The 24,609-nt window shown below is 37.3% G+C and overlaps 1 protein-coding gene across 5 annotated transcripts in view; it reads right to left on the bottom strand.

The window, feature by feature from the left end:
- Positions 1-24,609, bottom strand: part of lrp1aa (low density lipoprotein receptor-related protein 1Aa) — a 192,062-nt gene that overhangs the window by 84,308 nt on the left and 83,145 nt on the right. For 3 of the 5 annotated variants that reach the window (XM_079857280.1, XM_079857281.1, XM_079857282.1), the window contains exons 20-35: positions 24,003-24,170; positions 22,185-22,367; positions 20,958-21,155; positions 20,200-20,445; positions 18,690-18,887; positions 18,325-18,532; positions 17,133-17,297; positions 15,849-16,093; positions 11,953-12,084; positions 10,369-10,596; positions 9,295-9,469; positions 6,134-6,228; positions 3,972-4,121; positions 3,751-3,891; positions 2,014-2,139; positions 178-309 (exon numbers count right to left, since the gene is read on the bottom strand). In XM_079857280.1, the coding sequence (XP_079713406.1) occupies positions 178-309; positions 2,014-2,139; positions 3,751-3,891; positions 3,972-4,121; positions 6,134-6,228; positions 9,295-9,469; positions 10,369-10,596; positions 11,953-12,084; positions 15,849-16,093; positions 17,133-17,297; positions 18,325-18,532; positions 18,690-18,887; positions 20,200-20,445; positions 20,958-21,155; positions 22,185-22,367; positions 24,003-24,170 (2,790 nt within the window). The remainder of the gene's footprint in view (positions 1-177; positions 310-2,013; positions 2,140-3,750; positions 3,892-3,971; positions 4,122-6,133; positions 6,229-9,294; positions 9,470-10,368; positions 10,597-11,952; positions 12,085-15,848; positions 16,094-17,132; positions 17,298-18,324; positions 18,533-18,689; positions 18,888-20,199; positions 20,446-20,957; positions 21,156-22,184; positions 22,368-24,002; positions 24,171-24,609) is intronic. The other 2 variants (XM_079857283.1, XM_079857284.1) reach the window with 1 other exon arrangement.

Below are 24,609 nucleotides of genomic sequence, written 5' to 3'. Positions count from 1 at the left end.
CTGCGTGATGCGATCATGTCAATATGGATCAGAATCTCTTTCACCTTGCTGAATCTCTGCCACGAAGAAGCAGATATGAAGGCAAAAAGGGTCCAACCCAGTACTAGCAAGGTGTACCTAATAATGTGGCCGTAGAGTGTGTATCTCAAAACATAAATCAGGAGTGTTGATACTCACCTGCATGAAAATCAATCCCGACGGCGAGTGAAGTGCCTGAAACCGGTACCAGGGCATCGGACTTGTCTGCAGGGTCCAGTGGGATTCCTCTAATGCCCTCATGAACAGAGTACAGCAGGAATGACCCCACACCTGAAATCAACACACAGATTCTTCAGCTACAGACAGTGTCATGTCCACAGGTTTGTGGTTATTAAGGGATTTTAATTATTTAGAATGCCTTCCTTTATTTTATTTTTGCTACTTTTCAGATTCCTTCCTGTACAGATTATGTTGTTTTACACTTGTTTTCCCCTCTAAGACTAATCCTAATATTCAAAGGTGTTCAAAAAGTAATTTCTGCTCACAAAGTCTGCTTTTATTTGATCAAAAAAAGATGCAGTATTTTTGATTGAAAAAAAAAAAATACAGTAAAAACAGAAATACTATGAAATATTATTACAATTAAAAATAAGTAAATTATATGCAATTTATTTATGTGATCAAAAGCTGAATTTTCAGCATCATCTTCAGACTCACATGATCCTTCAGAAATCATTATAATATGCTGATTTGATGCTCAAGAAACATTTCTTATTACTATCAATCTTATTATCTTAGTATTTTTGTGGAAAACGTAATAATTTTTTTTCAGGACACTTTGATGAATTGAAAGTTTAAAATAATTGCATTTATTTGAAATAAACACTTTTGTTACATTATAAATATATTTAGTGTATTAATATATTAAGACAAAGTATTATTGTATGTATTAATTGTCTATAGTACATAAAATGCCACTAAATGTTATGAAAAAAAAGCTTTGGAAATTGTGGTTAAAATGTTTCTAATTTAAAATTAATTCTGTCAGAATTCTCCTTTGAATTATGTATATGTACTGTAAGCAGGCAGTTTAAAACGTCCATAGTTAAAGAAACACCTTTGAATATTCCTATAATAAAAGGGATTTTTAAAATTGACTGAGCTTTTTTTTTTTTAAATACTTACAAATACTTTTAAAACATTTGTTGAGTCTGTAGATAATAAAGAAGAAACTGATTGATAATTGCAGAAAAACTAGTAAAGCTACAGTATTCAAATGAAGTGTTTGAGCAGTCTGTTGCTCCTCTGTGTGTTTCTGATGGTGTTTCCAGCTGTTCTCTGAAGTAAATGCAAACACTGTGGTCTATTGTCCCTCCATGCCATTTCCCCAAAAGGAAGTCACACATAATTGACAGTTTGAATGTCAGGTGTGTGTGTGTGTATACGTGTGTGTTTGACTCGTACACCCGCAGGACTGTTGTCCGCTCCTCAGGCTGCATCCTGTGTGTGTGTGTGTGTGTGTGTGTGTACTTGTACAACTATCTTTGTAAGACCAGTTTGAGTTTTAGACCATTGGAGTGAGGACAAAGAGAGTAAAGTGAGGACATTTTGGCCGGTCCTCACTTTCTGAGAGCCTTTAAAGCCTGTTTGAGGGTCAAGACTTGGTTTTAGGGATAAGGTTATAATGAGGTCAAGGGTAGGTTTAGGGTCAGGGGTTGGGTTAGGGACTTAGTTGTGATGGGTAATGTTAGGGTAAGCGGCTAGAGATTGCATTGTGTCAATGAATGTCCTCATAAAGATAGATGTACAAGAATGTGTGTGTGTGTGTGTGTGTGTGTGTGTGTACCCTCGCAGGACTGCTGTCCACTCCTCAGGCTGTATCCTGCGGTGCACATGTGTGTGTGTGTGTGTGTGTGTGTGTGTGTGTGTACCCTCGCAGGACTGCTGTCCGCTCCTCAGGCTGTATCCTGCGGTGCACATGTGTGTGTGTGTGTGTGTGTGTGTGTGTGTGTGTGTGTGTGTGTGTGTGTGTACCCTCGCAGGACTGCTGTCCGCTCCTCAGGCTGTATCCTGCGGTGCACATGCAGGATCGGCTGGAGGGAGACGTGGGTAGACACAGCTGAGAGCAGTCACCATTGTTGTTACTGCACAAGTTTGAACCTGATGATAAACACGGCCAGAAAACACAATTCACCAAGGGGACAATTTCAGTACAAAAGCCTGCATCTACTCAAATAATACCCACAATCCAGTCTAAGCGGATGCTATCTGCACTGATACTGTTTCAGTATTTAAATGAAGGCAAGCTCATTCTTTTCAGCACAATCACTCCTTTTTTCTGTGCTAGTAAGTCTCTCTTGTAGATTGTTCCTTATTCATAAAAATGACATACTGGCACAATGAACTGGCCTGGAAATTTCAATAGAGTGCATTAGTGTTGCCCACTTTTTCGGCGGCATTGGTTCCTGATTTTTTTTTTTTCATTCATTTTTTCCCATAGGGATTTGAAGCCGTGAATCAAAACAACCAGCAATGAGGTGAATCACAACATTACAGACTTTGATTGGGAGCTAAAAAGTATTTGTCAAAAAGACAAAAGGTACAGGACTCCGAGCTTAATGACTTTAATGAGGGAAAAAAACAAAATCCCATGAAGCATTGCCAATGACATTATCAAAGTGAAAACAATGGAGAAATATAAAACTATTCTCTTACAGTTGTTGATTATATAATTAATAGAAACAATACATTACATATATATATATATATATATATATATATATACAATACATATATATATGTACAGTATATGTATACGTATATATACATATTTATACTTATTAATGCTCCCCCGGGACTTTTATTAATAAAATAGTTTTGCTACTGAATTTCTACATTATATTCCTCAGCAACGAGGTGGTAACATCGCTGTTTTTGAAGTAATTAAACTCACAGACTCATTGTTTGTAAAGAAAGAAATGTTGACAGACTCAGGTAATTCACACACGCATCTCTCTCTCTCTCTCTCTCTCTCTCTCGATAATTAATTCAAATAAATGCTATAGTTCATTCATTAAAATAAATGTGATCTCAACGCATTACTTCATATCTGTATCTGATTTAAAGCGACAGAATGTTAGACATAAAGAGCCTTTAACTGACGAAAATAACCATCATTTTTATCCTTCCAGTCAAATATCACACTGCAAACATCATCAACAACTTTAACTTGTCAATGCAGGAAAATGACCACGGTATGAGCAGGAGAATCCACAGCTGGCAGTGCATTAAACCATTTGAGCACACTCCGCTTCACGTCGGCTGTTCTTTGCCTCTATGTCAGTCATTAAAATCATTTAATGCACAGCTAGCCGTGGATTATCCCTTAAATACATAGTATTTTGCCAGCATAGCGAGAGCGACTCAATTACGTCATTTGCTGGTGCTTCATGGGAGTGGGCGGAGCTAAAGAGCTCTTTTGGCACAATCTGCTCGCCGCAACTCTCCGATTGGTGGAGTTTTCTGTACAGCATCATGGGTAATGTAGTTTTTCACCACAAATTCAGTTGTTAAATATGGTTATTTAAAAAAATAAGTTGAAATAATGTGGGAATGCATATACCATCAACCAACAGCCTGATAACTCACAGTAGGGCCGTCTTTAAAGATTTATAAGTTATTGTTAAAAATCAATTTCCTTATGAAGAAAAAATTAGCTCAGCACAGATTTTTGGGGGGTCACTAAAAATTGCATGCAAATGATTGTTGAACCTGTCTGCACGGTCTCATTGTAGATCTTCATGTGCATCATGGGAGATGTGCTGTTTCTCAACACCTTCCAGTCTCCTCCATCACTCTTATCACACGTGCCGATCTGATCCGTGCCCTGATCCGCCCACCACAGCTTATCACCTACACAACATCACTCACAGCATTATTATTCAGTAAAAGTCAAGGAATTGCAGGATCTTGCAGTGCAGTGCTATATTTACCCATGATAGCCAGCGCTGAAGCTTTGTTGAGTTTGCCTTTGACCGCGTCTAACACCTCGAGTCCTGATCCGTCCAGCTTGCAGCGGTTAATGGTGCTGTTCCCAGAGCTGACCCAGTACAGCTGCTCCGAGTCGAAGTCTATGGCCAGACCTGCAGAACAGAACGCAGACACACTTTATAACGCTTTCTCAACCGTCTCAGAGCAACTAATGAGGGTTTTTACCGCTATATACTGAACGAGTTATCATGAAGAAGATCATCAGACACATGGGGTCTCATTTTCTAACCATGCATAGAAACATGTTGATGGTCTAAAACTGCGAGCAAGTCAAAATTGTTGAGTACAATATAACCACTTGCTGAAATAAATCACACAATGTAACCTCCATTATTCCTGAAACTGTTCCTCTATTTACTACAATTCACCTTTTAGCCATCACCTCACTAAACAAGTGTTTTAACTTCCTTGACTATAAACACAGGGCTCAACAGTTCTCATTTCTTCTTCTTGCCTAGTTAGCCCAGTAGCTGATATTACATCATCTAGCGACATTTAGCTACTTTTTGAGCTACAGTCAATGTTTTTATTTTTGGAAATGTAAATGTATAATTTTATATTTACTGTACATATATTATATTATATTAAATCAAATTAAATATATCAATAACTACATTAGTTAACATGAACTAACAAAGATCAATACTTCTACAGCATTTATTAATCTTAGTCAAAGTGAATCTCAGCATTTACTAATACATTTTTAAGATCAAAAGTTGTATCTGTTGGCATTAGTTAATGCACTGTGAACACTAATATAAATTGTTTTATTAACTAAGATTAACCAATGTTAATAAATGCTGGAAAAAAATATGTTGCTCATTGCTAGTGTTAGTTAATGCAGTAAAAATTCTCACTTAAAATTGATTGTATTTAATATTTTGTTATACATCATTTTTTACAATTATTTAATGGTTTATTATACATTTTGCACATAAAATGTATTTAGTTAATTTATTTTAAATTATTATTACTATTTATTTAACAAAACAAAACAAAAAATCTAATCTGAAATGTATAAAAGTACATGTCGGAGCCATAGCCCTCTCGAGGTCCTTCCCCAATTCCTGTTTCCTTCTCTACTAACATTGCTTCCTGTCATCTCTACACTGTTTTATTTAAAGGGGGGGTACAATGGTGTTTCATGTATTCAGAGTTGTTTACAGTGTTAAAGAGATGGATTCTCATGCTTAACATGGCCAAAGTTTTTAAAAAATATTTTGGACGAATAACGGAGAATTTCTGTGCCGAAAATCTTACTTCCGGGTTGGTGCAAGTTTCGGCTGGGTTTTTTTCGACCGTGGATCTAATGACGTAGACCAAAGTGGAACTCCTTATATGAGCATTTCTCCCGGAAAAGCTCGCCCGCGCACACGTCGACCAGAGGAGAGCGAGACCGCGCACATCAACGCGCTTCAACAGGAAATCATCGGCAGCGCTGCATAGTGTCTCCAAAGTGTGTTTTTGGATGTGAGGGAAAGCTTACCATGTTCAGCTTCCCAAAGAACCCAGCGTTAGGAACAGTGGATGCAGATTGTTTTTCCGGGGCAAAAACGAGTTGTGTAGACTGTTTGTTCCCTGCATTTTGACGATGAATGTTTTATAAACAAAGCCCAGATCGACGGATTCTCTCTATGGCTCTGGCTTCGCCCACACGGCCCGCCTCCAGACGCTCGGTTTTTTCCGGAAAGACTCGGTACAGCCTATCTTTCTTTTATACATATAATAAAACTAAAGACTTTTTGGAGATATGAAGGATGCAATACTACTCTATAGGTACTCAAGATTAACAGGAGATTGAGTGAAAATGAGCATTTCACCCCCCCTTTAATAAAGACTAAAATAAGGGCTAAAAAAGTATATTATCAAAAAATGTAAGACAATATGGTTCTAGAAACACAGCAGACTGAACTCCCTGATTCTCTCACACTGGCAAAGTGTTGTTGTTAGCATAGGAAACTGCAGTTCGGTGGATGATTCAGATGTTATCCCTGAAGGTAATGTATCTGTCTAATTAGTTTTAAGTCCTAATGTGTTTCTACAACCCAGTGCAATCACGTTGTAAGCTCGTTGAGGCTGAACCCCTCTCTCAGCTGTCACTCACCCACTGGAGCCTTCTGATCGGTGAAGATCACGGTATGGTTTGTGCCGTCAGTGTTGGCCATGCTGATGTTATCGCCATCGGTCCAGTACAGCTTCCTGGACAGTTCAAGAAAACACATGAGGATAACTGTTATATTGTTAGTAATATTTCAAGATGAAAACTTGACTGAATATATATATATATACTCATACTGAATATACTGGACTGAATATACACCCATATATGTGACCCTGGACCACAAAACCAGTCACATGGGTCAGTTTTTGGAAATTGAGATTTATACATCAATTGAGAACTGAATAAATAAACTTTCCATTGATGAATGGTTTGTTAGGATAGGACAATATTTGGCCGAGATATGACTATTTGTAAATCTGGAATCTGAGGGTGCAAAAAAATCAAAACATTGAGAAAATCTGTGCATTTATGTTCGCGATTGTGCGGCATTCACTCACAAAATAAATGTTTTATATATTTACAGTAGGAAATTTACAAAATATCTTCACGGAACATGATCTTTACTTAATATCCTAATGATTTTTGGTATAAAAGAAAAATCGATATTTTTGGCCCATACAATGTATTGTTGGCTGTTGCCACAAATATACCCGTGCGACATGTGACTGGTGACATGATCCAGGGTCACATATCTTTTTTTATATGTTCAAATGTTAGTATTAAATATGATACATCAGGCTTTTGAAGAACGGTTTATTTGTTCATCTTTCAATCATCATTGAATTGCATTGCATTATATGTTTTAAAACTACAGAGCTTTGATAATAAAACTAAGCATTTAAATATATCTTACTAAGACATAGTATTGGCAGATATAGAGACAGAGATATTTATATGCAGTTTATGTAAAGATCTCATTGATTTACATTACAATCAGAATTCATCTTACTTTTTGTCAATATAAATATCAACATCTGCACCAAATTGTGTGGTTTTGCTCAGTTTGGGCCTCTGAATAAAACAGTTTTTTGCTCCATGTTGTCCTATATCATAATATATGAGCAATATTTTGTCTAAAGGTTAAAAAAATTCTGACTATTGTTTCATATGTCAGGGTTTAAGCAGTTTATATCCTTTGTCAAACAATAAACTTAATTAACCAGAATCAAACTGAAATTTCAATATGGCCTTCACTGGTGTCACGGTTTTGGTCTTTGTATTTTGGGACTCTTAGTTTGAAGTTCTTTCTGTTCTGTTTAGTTCCTGTTTCCTTGGTTGTCATAGTTATTCATTGTTTAATTGATTAGAGTCTCACCTGTCCCTCATTGTTACGCTGTATTTAAAACTTCAGTTGTCTTCTGTTCTTTGCTTTTTAAAGTTTCGAGCTGGTGTTTCTATGAATAGTTCCGGGTGTTTATTAAATGTTAATCTGCGTCAATCATCTTTGTCTGGATTATCAAGTCAAGCCAGCGTGTGATTTATCTTGATCTAATTATTTAATCAGCATGTGCTGAGTGAGTGTGAATGTGTTTCTACTGCGAATGAATCAGTGAACAAATCATTTTAAATGAGCGAATGGTTCTCGTTCACTTTCAAGCGAAATCAAGAGATTTCGGGGTTACCACATAAATATTTAAATTAATTACGGTCATAAATTATAAAATGGCTATTGGGAATGTGCCATTAAGAATTATTACAGACTTGCACGTGGAACATGCAGATGTCTTTTTTTCAAACTATGGGTGAGTGTTTCACTCAATTATTTTATTTCATTATGCGCTTCATTTCCATTAGCATGGAAGACGGTAATGAAGGACGATGACGAAAAGCAGTTTGGGCACTTTAACTAAAGAAATATATGCCCTGCTGGTTTAATATATATATGCGCTTTATTTATTTACATGTGTCTCAGAGCAACTCCGTTCACAGTAAATGCTGCTCCACATGAACTGTTATCATTAACATTCATTGAGTGTCTTAAACTCCATCTCTGCATATGCTGTGAGTTTGGTTTGCTTATAAAGTTAATCTGGAAATGCAACATGAGCCATTTCATTAGATTTGTAAGGTAAATCATTTATAAACCTACACCAACACAGAAGAATGCGTCAATATCTTTCTAAATATGCAAACTGTTCATCGCGATTCCAAAATAAAAGTCTCAACCCTCGCTCCGAGTTTGCATGTTTTGATGTCCACATGTTCTTGTTCAAGAAATTACAGTGGCTTTCCCATTTCTGTCATAAAAAAGTGGCCAAATATTAAAGATTAAGTAAACATTTGAATTAAATGTTGTTTGGCCAATATTAAACAAGGATTTGATCTGCTGTAAAGTGTAACAACACCAGGCTGTTGACGCCCTCTACAGGCCTTTGTTATAATGCATAATGTGCATAAGATGATTGTTTATATTATGTATATTATGTATTGTAACAGTGTTGTTCAATAAAATCATATTACTACTTGCTTTTGATACTTTATTTTTCCGATTACTCGATTAATCGTCAAAATAATCGACCGATTAGTCGATTACCAAAATAATCATTAGTGATAGCCCTAAATGATTTATCTATGCACATCATTATTATATCTCATAATCTTGAATCAGAGTAACTTCCTCTCCCTCTTTCAGCATCTCTTCTCTTCTCAAATGACAAGTGCAGGGCAACCTGTCACTCACATGAGATCCACCAATAGCAAACCACAACCATCCAATCAATTCCCCATGGACAAAATCAAGCCCCGCCCACATCTGTTCTTGTTCCAGAATCCGTTTCACTCCGATATACGTCACAATAGGGAGAAAAGGCTTGCTCAACTTCTGTTTCATGCCGACTGTTATGGTTGTTCAGATTAAAATGAAAGCATGCAAAATGAGTGTCGAATGCACAGATCAATGTCTGTTATCATTTAAATCATTTAAAAACTCTTATAACAAAGTTGGAATGTTGTCTCTTAATGTTTGTGCTGCAAATTATATATATTTTTTTCTTTTTCATGAAAAAACCCCCCAGTGCAAATGGACAATATCCTAAAGCCTGTACTCTATGTCACGATGTCGCCCAGTAAAACATGAGAAAACAAGAGTGCATGTGGTTGATCCTGTTATGCATCTATTTCTCTGCCTTTAGGAAGTAAAGCGTGTAGGAGGGCAGGGTTGCGTGTGTAAATGTCTCAAGTGTTTGTTGCACGAGTGCGCTCACCCCAGTATAGGATGCAGCACGAGGCAATGGGGCTTGTCCAGGCCTTGAATAACAGCGTTTTTGAAGGAGCCATCCAGTCTGGCCACGTTGATCTGTTTCTTATTGCCGTCATAGCTGGTCCAGAAGAGATTGCGTGAAACCCAGTCCACCGCCAGACCATGTGCGTTGGGGATATCTGATCACACGCAAAATAACCATTTCCAGATATTAATTGTTTAAATCAATATAATCAGATGAAAGACACAGAAATCTAAACATGCGCATTCAGTGCATTTCCACAGGGATAAACATCTGGACGAACAGAAAGACGGATGGTAAAGTGTGAGTCATTATTTCATCATAAAACCCAACATGTCTGTAATTTGGTTTTGAGGGCTGTGCTAATTTTACTTAAACAGCACTCACTAAAAAACTCTCGACTGTAAACACGACAGCACTTCTGCACTGTAAACAATGACCAAGATTCTCATACACACAATAACAAGATTTCAGCAACAACATCCTGATATTCTGAAGCCTTGTGTGAACTCAGAATAGAATGAATAGATTCTCTCAATGGGGTAGTTCAGCCGAAAATGAAAATTCTGTCATCATTTAATCACCTCCATATCGTTCCAAACCTGTCTGACTTTCTTTCCTCTGCAGAACACTAAAGATATTACTATTTTTGTCCATATCACGAAATTCATTGTGGTCCAAAACGACATTGACTTTCATTGTAAGGACATTTTTTAGTGTTCCACAGAAGAAAGAAAGTCAATGATGACAGTGAAAATGATTATAATGAACGTTAAGTGTTATGTAACAACCTTAATTTATTTGATTTCCATATTCAATGACTCTGTATGAAGTCATAATTAAATTTGTATAATTCTTATATCAAGTATCTGCTATGGCATTTAAAATTGTGAAATTGATATAGTCTAGTAATCTCTAGAAAATTCATCCACTAGCAAAAGGAATTCACATATTCACATATTATCACATATTACAAATAAAAGCAGTTATTAACAGTTATTTTCTGCTGTACATGTGCATCTGCTTTTATTCCAGTCAAGCTGATGAGTGTTGTACCTGCAGACACCACTGTCTCTATTCCTGTGCCGTTGATGAAGGCCCTCTTGATGGTCTGAGTCCGAACATCCGACCAATAGATGCGCTTCTCCAGAGCGTCGTAATCCACAACCGTGACGTTGTCGATGTCAGGGACGGTGAAGGATATGATGTAGTTATAGTATGGATTATAGATGTCCACTCCTCTTATCTCAATCTGACGAGCGTACAGTAGGAACTGACGCGACTCTGGAAGAGAGACAGAGAGACTTGTCATGACTGGAGACAAAAAGGAAGACAAATCGAACCAGACAAAAGATCACTGGAAAAAAAAAATTCCCAGAGGAATTTAATTTAAATGCGAGGATCCATTCACATTTACCAGTACCTTTTCTGCTGAGTTTACAGAAATTTCCTTCAACCCTAAAAAAACCCCAGTGAAAAATCAATACAGAGAATTCCTTCATATTAACACAGTACATTCTCAGGGTGTGGTTGAGGTTTATATGGGACAGCTGACTCTCTTGAAACTGCATATTTAAAGAAAAGTTCAAAGTTAAAGAGAAATGTATTCTGACACGTATATGCTCAATAGACTTCGACTGTAAGAGCATTACTGTAAAAATATTACATACATGTTTTTACAAACTAAGGGACAAGTCTATTATCTTCAATAATCAACAGTAGGTTAGGCTGTGTGAGAGAGATGCCAAGATATCGATCGTTCAGCCAAAGTAACAACAGAAAAAAACATCTTTAAAAGGAATTTTTTCACCAAAAATGAAAATTCTGTCATCATTACCTCACGGTCATGTTGTTCCAAACCCAGATGACTTTCTTAATTTTATAAATCATAGAAGTCGATAGTTCACTATTTAAACAAATATTAGCATTTATAAAAAAATAAATAAATGTATTAAAGGGGTGGTTGATTATGATTTGACTTTTCTAACTTTAGTTAGTGTGTAATGTTGCTGTTTGAGCATAAACAACATCTGCAAAGTTACAACGCTCAAAGTTCAAAGCAAAGGGAGATATTTGCTTTTAAAGAAATCGCTTTTTAAGGACTACAACAAACGGCTGGTAGAGACTACACAAGCTTCTTCCCGGGTTAGTGACATCACCAACCCTAAAATTTACATAAACCCCGCCCCCTGAACACAATTTATAGATTATCAAGACAGAATATGCTAATCAATGACTAGAAGATAACTACACATAAGCTAATTTCATCAACTAACCATTGAGAAATGTCCTGTTGCTTCTACATGTTGTCACTTCTTCTTGAGTCTCTCCATCATTGTCTGACTACGGTTTGAACATAAATGGCTAAAAGTTTTTGAAATTTTCAGTGCGTGTCTGTGTGAGAGCAAGCTGTTAAAGCTCCGCCCTCTGTGCCGGGAGCAGCAGCTCATTTGCATTTAAAGGAACAGACACAAAACGGTGTGTTTTTGCTCACCCTAAAAAATTGACAATTCTAACATGCTATATAAAAATATCTAGTTGAGAAACTGACGAGACTCAGCACAGATTCTGTCAGGATGTAAATTAATCTGAAGATGATAACAGGTCTGTTGTGCCGCTGGATCGAGCTCTAGTTCGTACCGTAGCAGGTGTGGTTGTCTTCACTCAGTCTCATGAGGTGAGGACAGGCGCAGGAGAACGTCTGGTTGTAGTTGATCAAGCACAGGTGAGAACATGGACCCAATCCACCGTTAGCAGCACACGGGTTCGGCGCTGGAGAGAGAGGTGAGGCAGACGGAAGTGAAGAGGAGGTGAAGTATTGAGCTTTATTGTGTCATTGCCACATTCAAATTTATGACCAAGAAACCAAACCAGCTGAGACACTGATGACAGATTGATATGTCGGCCAAGCTAAGCAGATTAGAGAGAGAGAGATAGAGAGAGAGAGAGAGAGAGAGAGAGAGAGAGAGAGAGAGAGAGAGAGAGAGAGAGAGAGAGAGAGAGAGAGAGAGAGAGAGAGAGAGAGAGAGAGAGAGAGAGAGGTTTGATGAAAAGTAAGACAGATAAATCCAAAGGTTAAAGGTTTAAAACAGATAGAGGAACTTCTGAAAGCATGTCTAAACCAATTCATCCCCTCTGTCTGCTCCCGTTAGACATGAATAAACAGATGTCTGCCTCTATAAGATGAAGTCAGTGAGCTAAACTATCACGACAAGTTTATTCACAAGCTGCATTATGAAGCGCCAAACACCATCAACATGTGTGTCCATCAAGCCGACTGGCCCTTCCCTCAAACTGACCCACAGTCTTAAAGTTTACACAATAACTAATCAAACAATTAAAAGTAGCTTTCACAAGAAAACTTGAAAGAATGATATGATCTGTGATGTCCAGACAACAAGCCACTTTTAAAAGCTCAAAATGAATCTCCATGTTGAATATTGGGGTATCTGGAATCAACTGTGCTTGAGGAGATCAATGCCACAAAGTGATCAAATGAATCTTCATTATTATTAATAATACTTCATTAATAAGCATGCCAAAAAAAAGGGAATTGCTGAGAAAACTTCAAAGCAATGCATTCAGATTTAAAATTGTCCTGAGTAACACTGTCATGTTGAATTTGTTCATTCACTAGTTCACTCATTTAGCCAATAAATTAATCAAAGCAACTACAGATTTCTTGTTCAACAAATTTTCAATTGGTAACACAATAAATTAATCTATCATTTTGGCAGACATATAAATACACAGTATATACTTTTATAGGACACTTAATATGTTAAGTGAACAGTGTTTGACTAATTGAGGCAAGATTTGGGGGAATTTAGTTGGTGTAAAGCAGGGGTGTCCAATCCTGCTCCTGGAGGGCCACTGTCCTGCAGAGTTCAGTTCAACCCCAATTAAACACACCTGAACCTGCTAATCAAGGTCTTACTAGACATAATAGACACTTCCAGGCAGGTGTGTTGAGGAGAGTCGGAGCTAAACTCAGCAGGACAGAGTTTGGACACCCCTGGTCTAAAGGCTTGTTCACACCAAGAACGATAACTATATTAACGGACCAATGGACAATATAGTTCTGTTTATAATAAGCACTTGCTGTAGTTTTGTCATCTGCCGCTTTAAATGCTTTTTAAAGTCTTTCAAGTAGATTCTGATTGGTTGTCAATGTCGTTCATCAGCTGGGGGAAAAGAAAATCACTTCGAAAGTGATTACAACAATATCGTTCCTCTGTGGTACCTCCAAACCAGTTAAATGCAAACCCTACAGGCAATTTCATTGGTCAACTCAATCATCCAGTCACCTGTCAATGAATTTGACTTCATGTATTCATGTATTAATTTTCTCAGAGCTGAGAAAATAACAAATAATGTGATTGACATGACATGATTACAGGAAAAAAACACTATTGGAATCAAATTTTGGAATCCTTTAGAATCAAGCATTTCAAATCAGCTCTTTATAGAAAGTTTCCGTGGCGGTACAGTGATGGAATTAGATTGTTACACCATGGTACTTGTGACATATACCACTGTGACGTCACAAGCCGCGTTTCCATTACAGATTTGCGCAAATGTTTTGCGCTATTATCTAAATATCGATAAAAAACTATTGCGAAATGACGGCGTTTCCATTAACTGATGTTATGCGACTAAAACGTCCTTTTTTCTCTCGCGATAAGTCATTCCAAAAATCACGGCAACGGACGTTGGTTTATATAATATCACAGCCACTCCATTAGACATTATTATTATTAATGGAAGGAGACGCGGCGTGTTATCCAAGCATTAATGGCACGGAAAGACCCTTATACTGCGAACGACACACATAGCCTAAGGAGTTTCTGGGTGTTTCGCCCTCATTTCTGCTCCGAGGTTTTGATTGTGGCATTTCTTTGAGATTTAGAATCCAGTATTTCTTTTATTAATTTAATAAAGAACTCTGTCTCGTATTCTGTCCAAACGATCCATGTAGGCTACTTTTGTGTCCATTCGTTTTTCCTTTTTTAACCCGTAATTAAAAAACGAAAAATGAACGGTTGTTGTCTTTTTAAAACGCAAAGTTAAACACCAAATTTTTTATTTGAACTGGCTACACCAACTGCTGTGCAAAAAAGTAAATAGCCTATCGACGAATTTTCAGATTTTTGTTTATGACTTTTTGCCCCTTTATTAAACATTTAAAATATTCACAAATTAATATGGAAAACATGTCGATTTTACTGGTTTTCTAAGGACAAAACCTGGAATTGATGTTTTTCCCGCAGTGCTGAATGAGAAGAGCCATTAATATTATTAATAAACTATTGTTTTGGCTAAAATCACATCTCCATCTCCGCTGTTAAGCAGACGGATTACTGTCACTTTATACGGATATGAACCCAAATGCAGACAGTAATAAATGAAACATGAATTTATTAAACAGACAGAAAACAAAGACCCTCGAGGGGGCAAATGAACATTGACAGGACTAGACTAATAAACTTGACAATAACATAAGACTAGAACTAACAGGCAGGATACAAACTCTGATCACAGGAATAAACAGCTCACCAAACAGGAGGACAAGATACAAAACGAACAAGCACCGAGTAACAAACACCAGGACCTTAAATAAGAGACATTATCACCAGGGCACAGGTGACACCGATGAACAATCAAGACTAACGAGGAGAACAAGGGGGCGTGGTAAACAACACAAGACAACGCAATCACATGCCCAAAACACAGGCCATGTGTTTGCACACACACAACATGAACAAATCTTGACAATTACATAATCAGAAGGTATTAGCCTTCGATTCGAATTTGTGCGTTTTAAAGTGGACATTTCAAGCTTTAGCCTATAGGCTATATTTTGTTTCAGTTCTCGCGCTCCAGTTTACGGAGATCATGAAAGTGCGTCTGATTGTTTTCTTTTATTTTACAAAAGCACAACGTTTTCTTGTTATTGTGAGTTTACACAAATAAAAGTAGTTGAGAATAATGTATTATTATTTTCTGTATGACCAGAAATGATAGAGTATTTTAAGTTGTTTCCACTGTTGATAGGAAAATGCAAGTGTTCGCGCCCGCGCCTCCGTGTCATGCAGTGCGCGCTCCACACTCAGCTTGGTTCCTTTTTTGCATAAAAGCGTCTTCTAAATATAGCCTATTAAATGTTATAATAAAATAATATAAAATAATTATTATTTGCGTAGCTATACATGGACCTCAAACACACCGCGTCTTCTAAGTCAGGTGACTGTAAATGCGCAAAAACTGTTTCCATTGCAGTTTTGCGAAATATTCCTTTTTCGAATTGCCTGAAAAACCACCTCATGAGAGCGTAAAAACTTTTTTGCGATAAACGGGAGTTTTTGCGAAATTGACGTGTTTCCATTGTGCGTATTTTCAATTCGCAATTTCAATTTGCGCAATTTGAAGGGTAATGGAAACGCGGCTACATACACATGTGACATATACCACTGCTTTGAAACAGGAGTTAGTAATACCGATATAGGAGTAACTTTGAAATAAAGTTTGAAGATTACCTTGCGGTTGTCTGGATGGGTGGTATACCTGCAGATCAAAAGGTTGCGTGTTTGTTCTCTGAACCACAGTGACATTGTTTCCTGTCCATTTGTTGGCTTTGGCCAGTGTGTTTGTGCGCCAATCTGTCCAGTAAACCTCTCCGCCGTACATCGTCACAGCAAACGGATGCGAGAGATACTCGTGTCCTCTGAGCACCTCGATCAGTCCTGACCCGTCATACTTGGCTGAATAGATTGCATCCGATCTGAGACATAAGACATAAATAAACCATTTCTATGGTCATTAATGTCTGATAGGGAGCACAAAATAAGAACCAGCTAATTAGGGTTGTCGGGATCACTAGAGGCTTCCAGGAGCAGGATTGGACACCACTGGGTCAGGGATTGGGAAAGGGTCAGGGCCACTCTCTAGCAGAGTTTAGCTTTATACCTGATTAAACACACCTGAACCAGCTAATTAAGGTTGTCGGGATGACTAGAGACTTTGCGAAAGGTATATTAGAACAGGTTGGAGCTAAACTCTACTGTAAAGTGGCCTTCAAGGAGCAGGATTGGACAACACTGGGTCAGGGATTGGGATAGGGTCAGGACACTGCTTGGTTTGTTCTAGGACAGGGGTGTCGATTCTTGCTCCTGGAGGGCCATTTTCTAGCAGAGTTTAGCTTTAGACCTGATTAAACACACATGAACCAGATAATCAAGGTCTTCAGGATCACTAGAAACTTCCAGTTAATTGTGCTGGAGCTAAACTCTACAGGACAGACTGACCTTCCAGGAGCAGGATTGGATACCCCTGGTTTAGGGATGGGGAAAGGGTCAAGGCCACTCTCTAGCAGAGTTTCGCTTTATACCTGATTAAACACACCTGAACCAGCTAATTAAGGTTGTCGGAATGACTAGAGACTTCCCGGAAGGTGTGTTGGAGTTAATCTCTGCAGGACAGTTGCCTTCCAGGAGCAGGATTGGATAGGGATTGGGAAAGGGTCACTTAGTTCGTTCTAGGACCAACTTTCATTGATCCAGGAGCATGACCTACTGTACTCTCTCAGTGCAAAAATGTGGCAGTACCCTTAAAAGGACATCTTTGTTCCTTATTTAGTTCATACTAGTACCTTAAAGGAACGTACTACTACTAAAACATACCTTTTAAGGCTAGATAAGATACAAAGTTGTCCTTTTAAGGATACTGCCTCAGTGACAAGCTGTTGTATCTTTCGAAAGATACAATTTAAAAAAAGAAATTCCAGAGAGAGTACGGGTTTAGTACATCTCATTAAACATTACCTGGCATCTATCCACAGAATGCGGCGCTCCAGGTAGTCCACAGTCAGTCCGTTGGGCCATCCTCCACTGCCCGTCTCCTTATGGATGGTGCGTCTGCCATGTCCACTCATGGACGCAGCCTCTATCCTGGGCATGCTGGCGTCCCAGTCTGTCCAGAATAGGATTCTACAGAAAAAGAGCACAGATGAGGGCTTTTTCTATGCTGCTAACAAACATTTACTTAGTCTCAAAAACAAAAAGGGGAGAATTCTTTATGGAGCTGGCTTTTACTATGTGGAAAAGAGCACCATGAACATTCTTCAAAAATGGTCTTGTATTTGGAACAACATAAAGTTGAGTGAATTATTTTTCAGACTTTGGATGAACCAGTGGTTTTCACTTCAAGGCACCCTATTCTCAAGACAATATTTGAAGGTAACTTCTGTTCTAATGACAAAGCTGCTTATTTTCAAACTTTTATTTACAGAAAGTAGGAGTGGCGATATATTAAAATCATTAATTCATTAAAATAATTAAATTACATTTTTCCAATAACTGAATGGTCTTTAGTGTTTACGCTTTTTATTTTAAAAGATTTTTTAAATTTCCATGACTTTTCAGAACTTTTTAAAATCCTCTCATACATTCATGTTTTCCAAGACACTAGATTGCTAGATTGAATAAAAGATGAGCAGAGCTGGATATATAAATTGGCAGTAACGAATGTATTAAAACAAATTCAAAACAAAACACTGGACTCAAAACATGAACAGAACAACCAGTATACTGTGATGAGAACGGATAATGAACTGAAAGAAAAACTGCTTAAGTACACAAAACAAACCATTGCAATCAACGAAACAAGCCACAGGTGTACAACTTACTTAATCAATGAGAAACCATAGAAACAAACAGAAAACAGGAAACTGAACTAAAACACGTGTTTTAGATCCCTTACAGAATCCTGATTCTTAAATAAAAATGACAGTTGTTAAAGAAACAAATTAAAATAAGAAACAAAATGCCAGCTTACATCTTAATTTTTAGCTGTTTTACATTATGTTTTGTCTTATTTAAAATAATTTGAACCCATGCTAATTTAAAATATGACTAAGTACTATAGTATGAATAATAGTAAAAGTGCTTACGATGCACGTGCTACACTGAAGGGGCACAACACAATTTTCAGAGGTGGTAATGATGGATTGCTTACCCCTCTCTAGGGTCCAGAGCGATGGCTCGCGGATGCTCCACATCTCCAGCTAGTAGAGTGGTGCGCATCGTACCGTCCAGTTTGGCCACCTCAATCTGATCTAGGTTACTCTCCACCCAGTAGATGTTTCCAGCGATCCAGTCTACAGCCAGACCCTCAGGAGTAGCTAATCCATACTGGATCACCACATCAAAACTGGTCAGTGCTGCTGAAATGAAGGAAAGAGAGAGGAACAGGGACATATATGTACAAGGAAACATGCTAATCATAGAAGAGGTGTATTCAGACCACTGTATATATGAACTGTACTGCATTTTTATGAATGTTTGTAACTACTAGTCTAAAAAGAGCTCTGGTTAACTTACCACCATTCTCTGACAGCTTCCCACGGTAAATTTTGTCCTCAACAACATCAGTCCAATAGAGCGAGCTCTCGTTGAGGTGGAAGTCGAGAGCGATGGTGTTCCTCAGGCCTGGCACTAACACGCTGAACTCTCCTTTGTGAAGATCAATCCGTCGGATCTCATGACGATTGGAGAAGATGATGAAGGGTTTAAATGGATCTGAAAAACAAACAAACAATGAACTCACTGAAAGAATGCCATAAAACGCATGATTCGCTAAAGTAAATGGGTAAATGCTCTGACATTTTTGTGAAATTATGTGAGATTGGCAATCACATACATGTCTGTGACATTTACTCTGTTTATCTAAATTATTTTTTATTTCTCAAAGGAATGTGAAATACGTCCAGCAATACATAATTCATCATTTGATTAGCTAACTGGGCTGCTATGCCACTTCCAGTCACAGTAAATCTTCTCCCCCTCCTCTATCTTCTGTCATTTACATTCTTTCATTATAAAAATAAACCACCAATAATGCTGCTGAACAGTTCCCCGCCATTTTCAGCATTGCTTTCTGTCACACACCGCCTCTTAAACAAAAATTTTCAGTCTTTGAAGGAAAAAAAGTTGCAATGACTTTATAGAAGACCACTTCTTGTGTGCGGGTGAAAGTTTTCCTCTAGTGCACATAGTTGTCATCTTCTGCCAAACACCCTGAACCACGACAGTTTTCATATCTATTCTAGCTTTTTACCGGCCTTAACCGATTCTTTCCATCTGTTTGTGGAAATCTTTTAGGATGTACAGTCAAAAGCATTTCATTCAGAAACTATTTCATGAGCTTTGTATTGACATTTTTAAATGAGAAAACAAAGACAAAACACAACACAAAACAACACAACAAAATACAAAAGAAAACACAACACAAAACAAAACACAACACAAAACACAAAAGAAAACACAACACAAAACAAAACACAAAACAACACAACAAAACACACAAAAAAACACAACACAACGAAACACAAAACAAAACACAACACAAAAAAAACACAACAAAACACCACAACAAAACAAAAGCACAACACAACAAAACACACACAAAAATCAAAGCAAAACAAAAAAAAACATTTATTCAAATTGCTTACAATCGTAAATCTATTTACTTAGTTAAAATGTATGAGATAAAAACAAAAAAATTACATACATATTTTATATATGCATGTAATTTTTTTGTTTTAATCTCATACATTTTAACTAAGTGAACAGATTTATGATCTATAAATCTGGCTATTGTGTATTTAAAAACACATTCAGTTTATTAGTACTATCACAGAAATCTTAACCGACTCATTTATATATGAGTGATAAATAAGCACCACATTAAGTTGATTAGTTTATGTAAAAAAATCCATAATCAAAATGGATGGAAATTTGATTTGCTATTCAAATACATAAATATAAAATTTAGGCCTAAACATTGTTTGAGTGTACGTATCTCACTGGGATTGAGCAGAGCGGATCTCACCTGTGCTCCTGCAGCTCTCCATGTCGGGTTCGAGGGCCCAGCCATCGTAACAGGAGCACTTCACATTGAACTTGTCCTGTTCACAGCGCTGGCTGCACTTCAGGTGTTTGGCACAGAAGCCCTGGATCTGACACGTCTTGTTGTCTGTGCCCAGCTCCATGCCCAGTGGGCACGAGCACAGAATGCCCTCGCCCGGGGCCACTGTACAGTTATGACTGCAGCCGCCATTGTCCAGAGAACACAGATCTGAACCAAGAGAAACAATACAGTTAGACAGTAACAACAAAGGAAGGGCACAGAGGAAGAAAACACAATATGGGATTGTTACATTACATCGGTACTGATGTATTCAATATAGACTGAAAGCATTTATACGCCTTGACATTAACATTGTAATAATGTCTGTAATTACACAAGAAATACACATTTAATGCTATAGTTTCAGTGATGATGTACATGTCTAAAAGACAGATGTTTTATGATTGTTTTTTTACTTACAGTATACTTACCGTTAATAAATTCATTACGGTAACACTTTACAGTAAGGTCTCATTTGTTAATGCATTATTTAACATGAACTAACAATGAGCAATATGTTCTTACAGCATTTATAAACCTTTGTTAATGTTAGTTTTGGACATTTTTATATGCAATTCATATGCATACATACACATACTTAAAGATTGGCCTAAATAAGGCAATAGAGTTGTGCTCTAAATGCATTTGTTTTGCACAAATGTAATAGCGATGAATCTTACCACAGAGTTTTTCATCGGAGCCGTCAGGACAGTCGTCTTTGCCATCACAGAGTTTCTCGGCGGGCAGACAAATGCTGGTGTCATTAGCACACACGTGATGCGAGAGTTTACACACCAGTTCCTCACAGTTATCTTCATCTGAGTTATCTTCACAGTCACTGTCACCATCACACACCCAAGCCTTACTGATGCACCGCGCTACACAAAACACACACAAAATATATTCTTGTTAACATGCTAACTGAGGAAAACTACAGACCTTGTGACCCAGTGAACAGGGAATTCTGGGAATTACCTTTTTTTGGATCCACTTTATATTAAAGGGATAGTTCACCCAAAAATGAAAATTCTGTCATCATTTACTCTCCCTCAAGTTGTTCCAAACCTGTATGATTTCCTTTCTTCTGCTAAACACAAAAGAAGATATTTTAAAGAAGGTTGGTAATTAAACAGTTGCTGGTCCCCATTGACATCCATAGTATATTTTTTTTCCTACTATGGAAGTCAATGGGGTCCATCAGTCGTTTGGTTACCGTCTTTCTTCAAAATATCTTCTGTTGTGTTCAGCAGAAGAAAGAAAGTCATAGAGGTTTGGAACAAATTGAGGGAGAGTAAATGATGACAGAATTTTCATTTTTGGGTGAACTATCCCTTTAAGTGTCTTAACATATAGTAATTTGATACAAGGCACTTATTTAGTAAATATATATTTATGATGTATACATTTAAAAAAAAAAAAAAAATCCTGCATGTAATTGCTTGAGTACATAATTAATTTCTGTGTTTAAATATATGTATATAACAATGTTGAACCCACCACTTTACCCACACTTAAACCTACCCATACAACCAAACCTTTCCCTAACCATACCCCTATCACACGTCAATAGCAGCACATGTTCTGCAATACAATGAACCTAACATTTTATTTTGATTTCACTAAATAAAGAGATGGAAAATGAACCTCTGGAAGCAATTTTGAGAGATGACTCAAATGATTTGGTCAATTTGATTTGAATTTCATTATTGCCTCAACTCATGTTACTTAGCATTTTTCTCTGTATACATTACCAAGTCTGAGATGATAATGACCCATTCGCTCGTAAACGCACTGCCTACTCGTGGATCACTAAATCTCAAGATAATACTGAATCAGTTTACTGATTGGTCTGAGAACATCAGACCATTACATTTAGAAGAAATCATCTATATTTTCTGCATCATTACCAGAGTCCCTGCAGCCAAACTTCACTGCTGGATCACACATGTGCGTTACACCCTCGCAGTTCTTCTCATCACTCAGATCCATGCAGTCAGTGTCTCCATCACACCGCCAGCGGAGGGGAATACACAACCCGTCCACACGACACTGGAACTCATCTGTGTGACAGCCGCCGGGAGGACGGGTTGCTGTCGGGAGGAACAAGAGGAATTAAACAGAGCGTGCATAGCAATGTCCAAACAAATATATTTTTATTTGGGAGAAAACATTTGTGAACAATCAATAGTTTAATCAGTTTCAAACTGTTTGTTAAGAGCTCTGTAAAAAAAATCTTAGATAGGTCCTGGAGGGGGTATGTAGGTGTACCTCAGGGTTCGGTACTTGGCCCCCTCCTCTTTTCAATATCCCGGCAAACTGATTGTCCTACAAATGACAAGCAGCTCTACCATAAATGGCACTTTCATCTCCAAATTTGTGAAGACAGAGCTCCTTATCTTCCCAACTAGCTTGTAATTCAACACTTTTGCAACATCAGGAAGTAAGCTAGGAACTTTGGTAATAGAACCTTATTAATAGAGTTTCCTACTATTTCACTGTTGTTTATCTGTGTCACGCCTACATCTTTGTCTCAACTTTTCATTTTCTAAGGAATTTTGGAACTTATTTGTATTGTGGCACTTTTTAAAGACTAATATTTAGTAAATTTATTGATCTGTCTACACTGATACTGTCAGATGAGAACAAAACTTGAACTGAATTGAGCTTGATGATGACACTATTGTCTTCTGTAGAGCTGCTTTATAACTGATTTTGTTTTATTGCACTGAATTGAATCAATATTGAACTGACTTGAGCTGAATAAGGACACCATTGTCTTTGTAGAGCTGCCCTACAGCAGAATCTGAATTCGTCTCATATTTGATGAAGTTTTCATTCATTCTGTTATTGTATTCTCATATTTTCCTGTTTATTACAGTGATGCTGCTTTGAAACAATCTTTACTGTATAAAGTGCTATATAAATACAGGTGAATTGACTTCTCGTGTTACTGTCTCTTTAGGACACATCACTTATGCTGTTCTATTCTTCATTTGTAAGTCATTTTGCATAAAAAACATCTGTTAAATTAACAAAGGTAACACACCGTGAGTTCCCCGAAGTTGAATAATACCGTTATTGTGGTGGTTTTGTGAGGTGGGATTTGTTTGTAATAATCCCTTCTTAAACTCATCATCACAGTGTAATATGCCTCATATCTGCCTCTAGTGCGAACAGAGCCGCTGGAAAACACATTTATCCCCAGGAGAGAGAGACAAGTCTATATTTGGGTAAATGGCAGTGGTGTATATGAACACAAAGATTCCTCATTAATTAACTCAAGATGTGCCTTAATGTGGTTATTCTGTGCAATGGCTTCATTCAATTCTTTCTGTGACACAATAATTGAGGAATTTTGACACTTTTATTGAACAGAATTTGCATTGACTTTGGATCCATGATTATATAGAGGCCAGAGTTATGCATAACTCTGGTTGGTTATGGTGAGCTTTGGTTAGCCTGTAAACCCTTAAATTAATGGACTCTGCAGCTCTTTCAGTCACCATTGGTCTCTCTGTGACTTTTCTCACCATTATATTTCCATTGTGCCTAGAGTTGCTGTACAAGAGATGGACTTTTCTAAACAATGTGCTTGAGGCTTGGTTTATCTTTCACTTCCTGACAATTGAATCAAAACCCAAGTGCTTTCATATCATTATGTATTCCTTTTTTAGAAGGCAGAATAAGTTATGGTGTGGAAGAGAGCATTAGTGTGATGAACTCACCCTGGTTAGTGCAGTTTGCGTGGGTCTCGTCACTGTAGTCGCCACAGTCGTTGTCCCCGTCACAGGTCCAGTAGTCGGGGATACAGCGACCGCTGTTACATTTAAACTGAGCGCTGGAGCATGAATGACTACAGCCGGCTTCATCACTGTTATCACCACAGTCATTGTCTGGAAGAGGTTAAATGGTCAAATGTATGCTATGATCCCCTGAAATATAATGCATGAAGTATAAGCCATATTTTAAAGTACACCACCAGTCGAAGGATTGGACACACTTGAATAAATTTGAGTTTTTTTATGATCAGGAAAAAAAAATGTTGATATAAGGGATTTTGCTTGAAATGTGATTTACAAACAAATACAAATTGTCAAGGTTATTATCGTGAATGAAAACTAAAACCATAAAAAACATTTTCATTAACTAAAATATTAAAAATGTAAACTTCATTTCAGCTAGTTGCTAACATTTTTCACTTTCATTTAGTTTAACTTTAAGTACTAAAATATACAATTCTGCAAAATTCCCATACTGAAATTTTGCATTGTTTTACAGTTTTGATTTCTTTTAATCTTTTTGATGATTATTATTAACGTTAAAGAAAGAACA

The sequence above is a fragment of the Squalius cephalus genome (assembly GCF_949319135.1).
Source record: "Squalius cephalus genome assembly, chromosome: 22".
Classification (NCBI taxonomy): Eukaryota; Metazoa; Chordata; class Actinopteri; order Cypriniformes; family Leuciscidae; genus Squalius; species Squalius cephalus.
The sequence above is the reverse complement of the archived record's forward strand: the minus strand, read 5'-3'. Positions and strand labels throughout refer to the sequence as shown.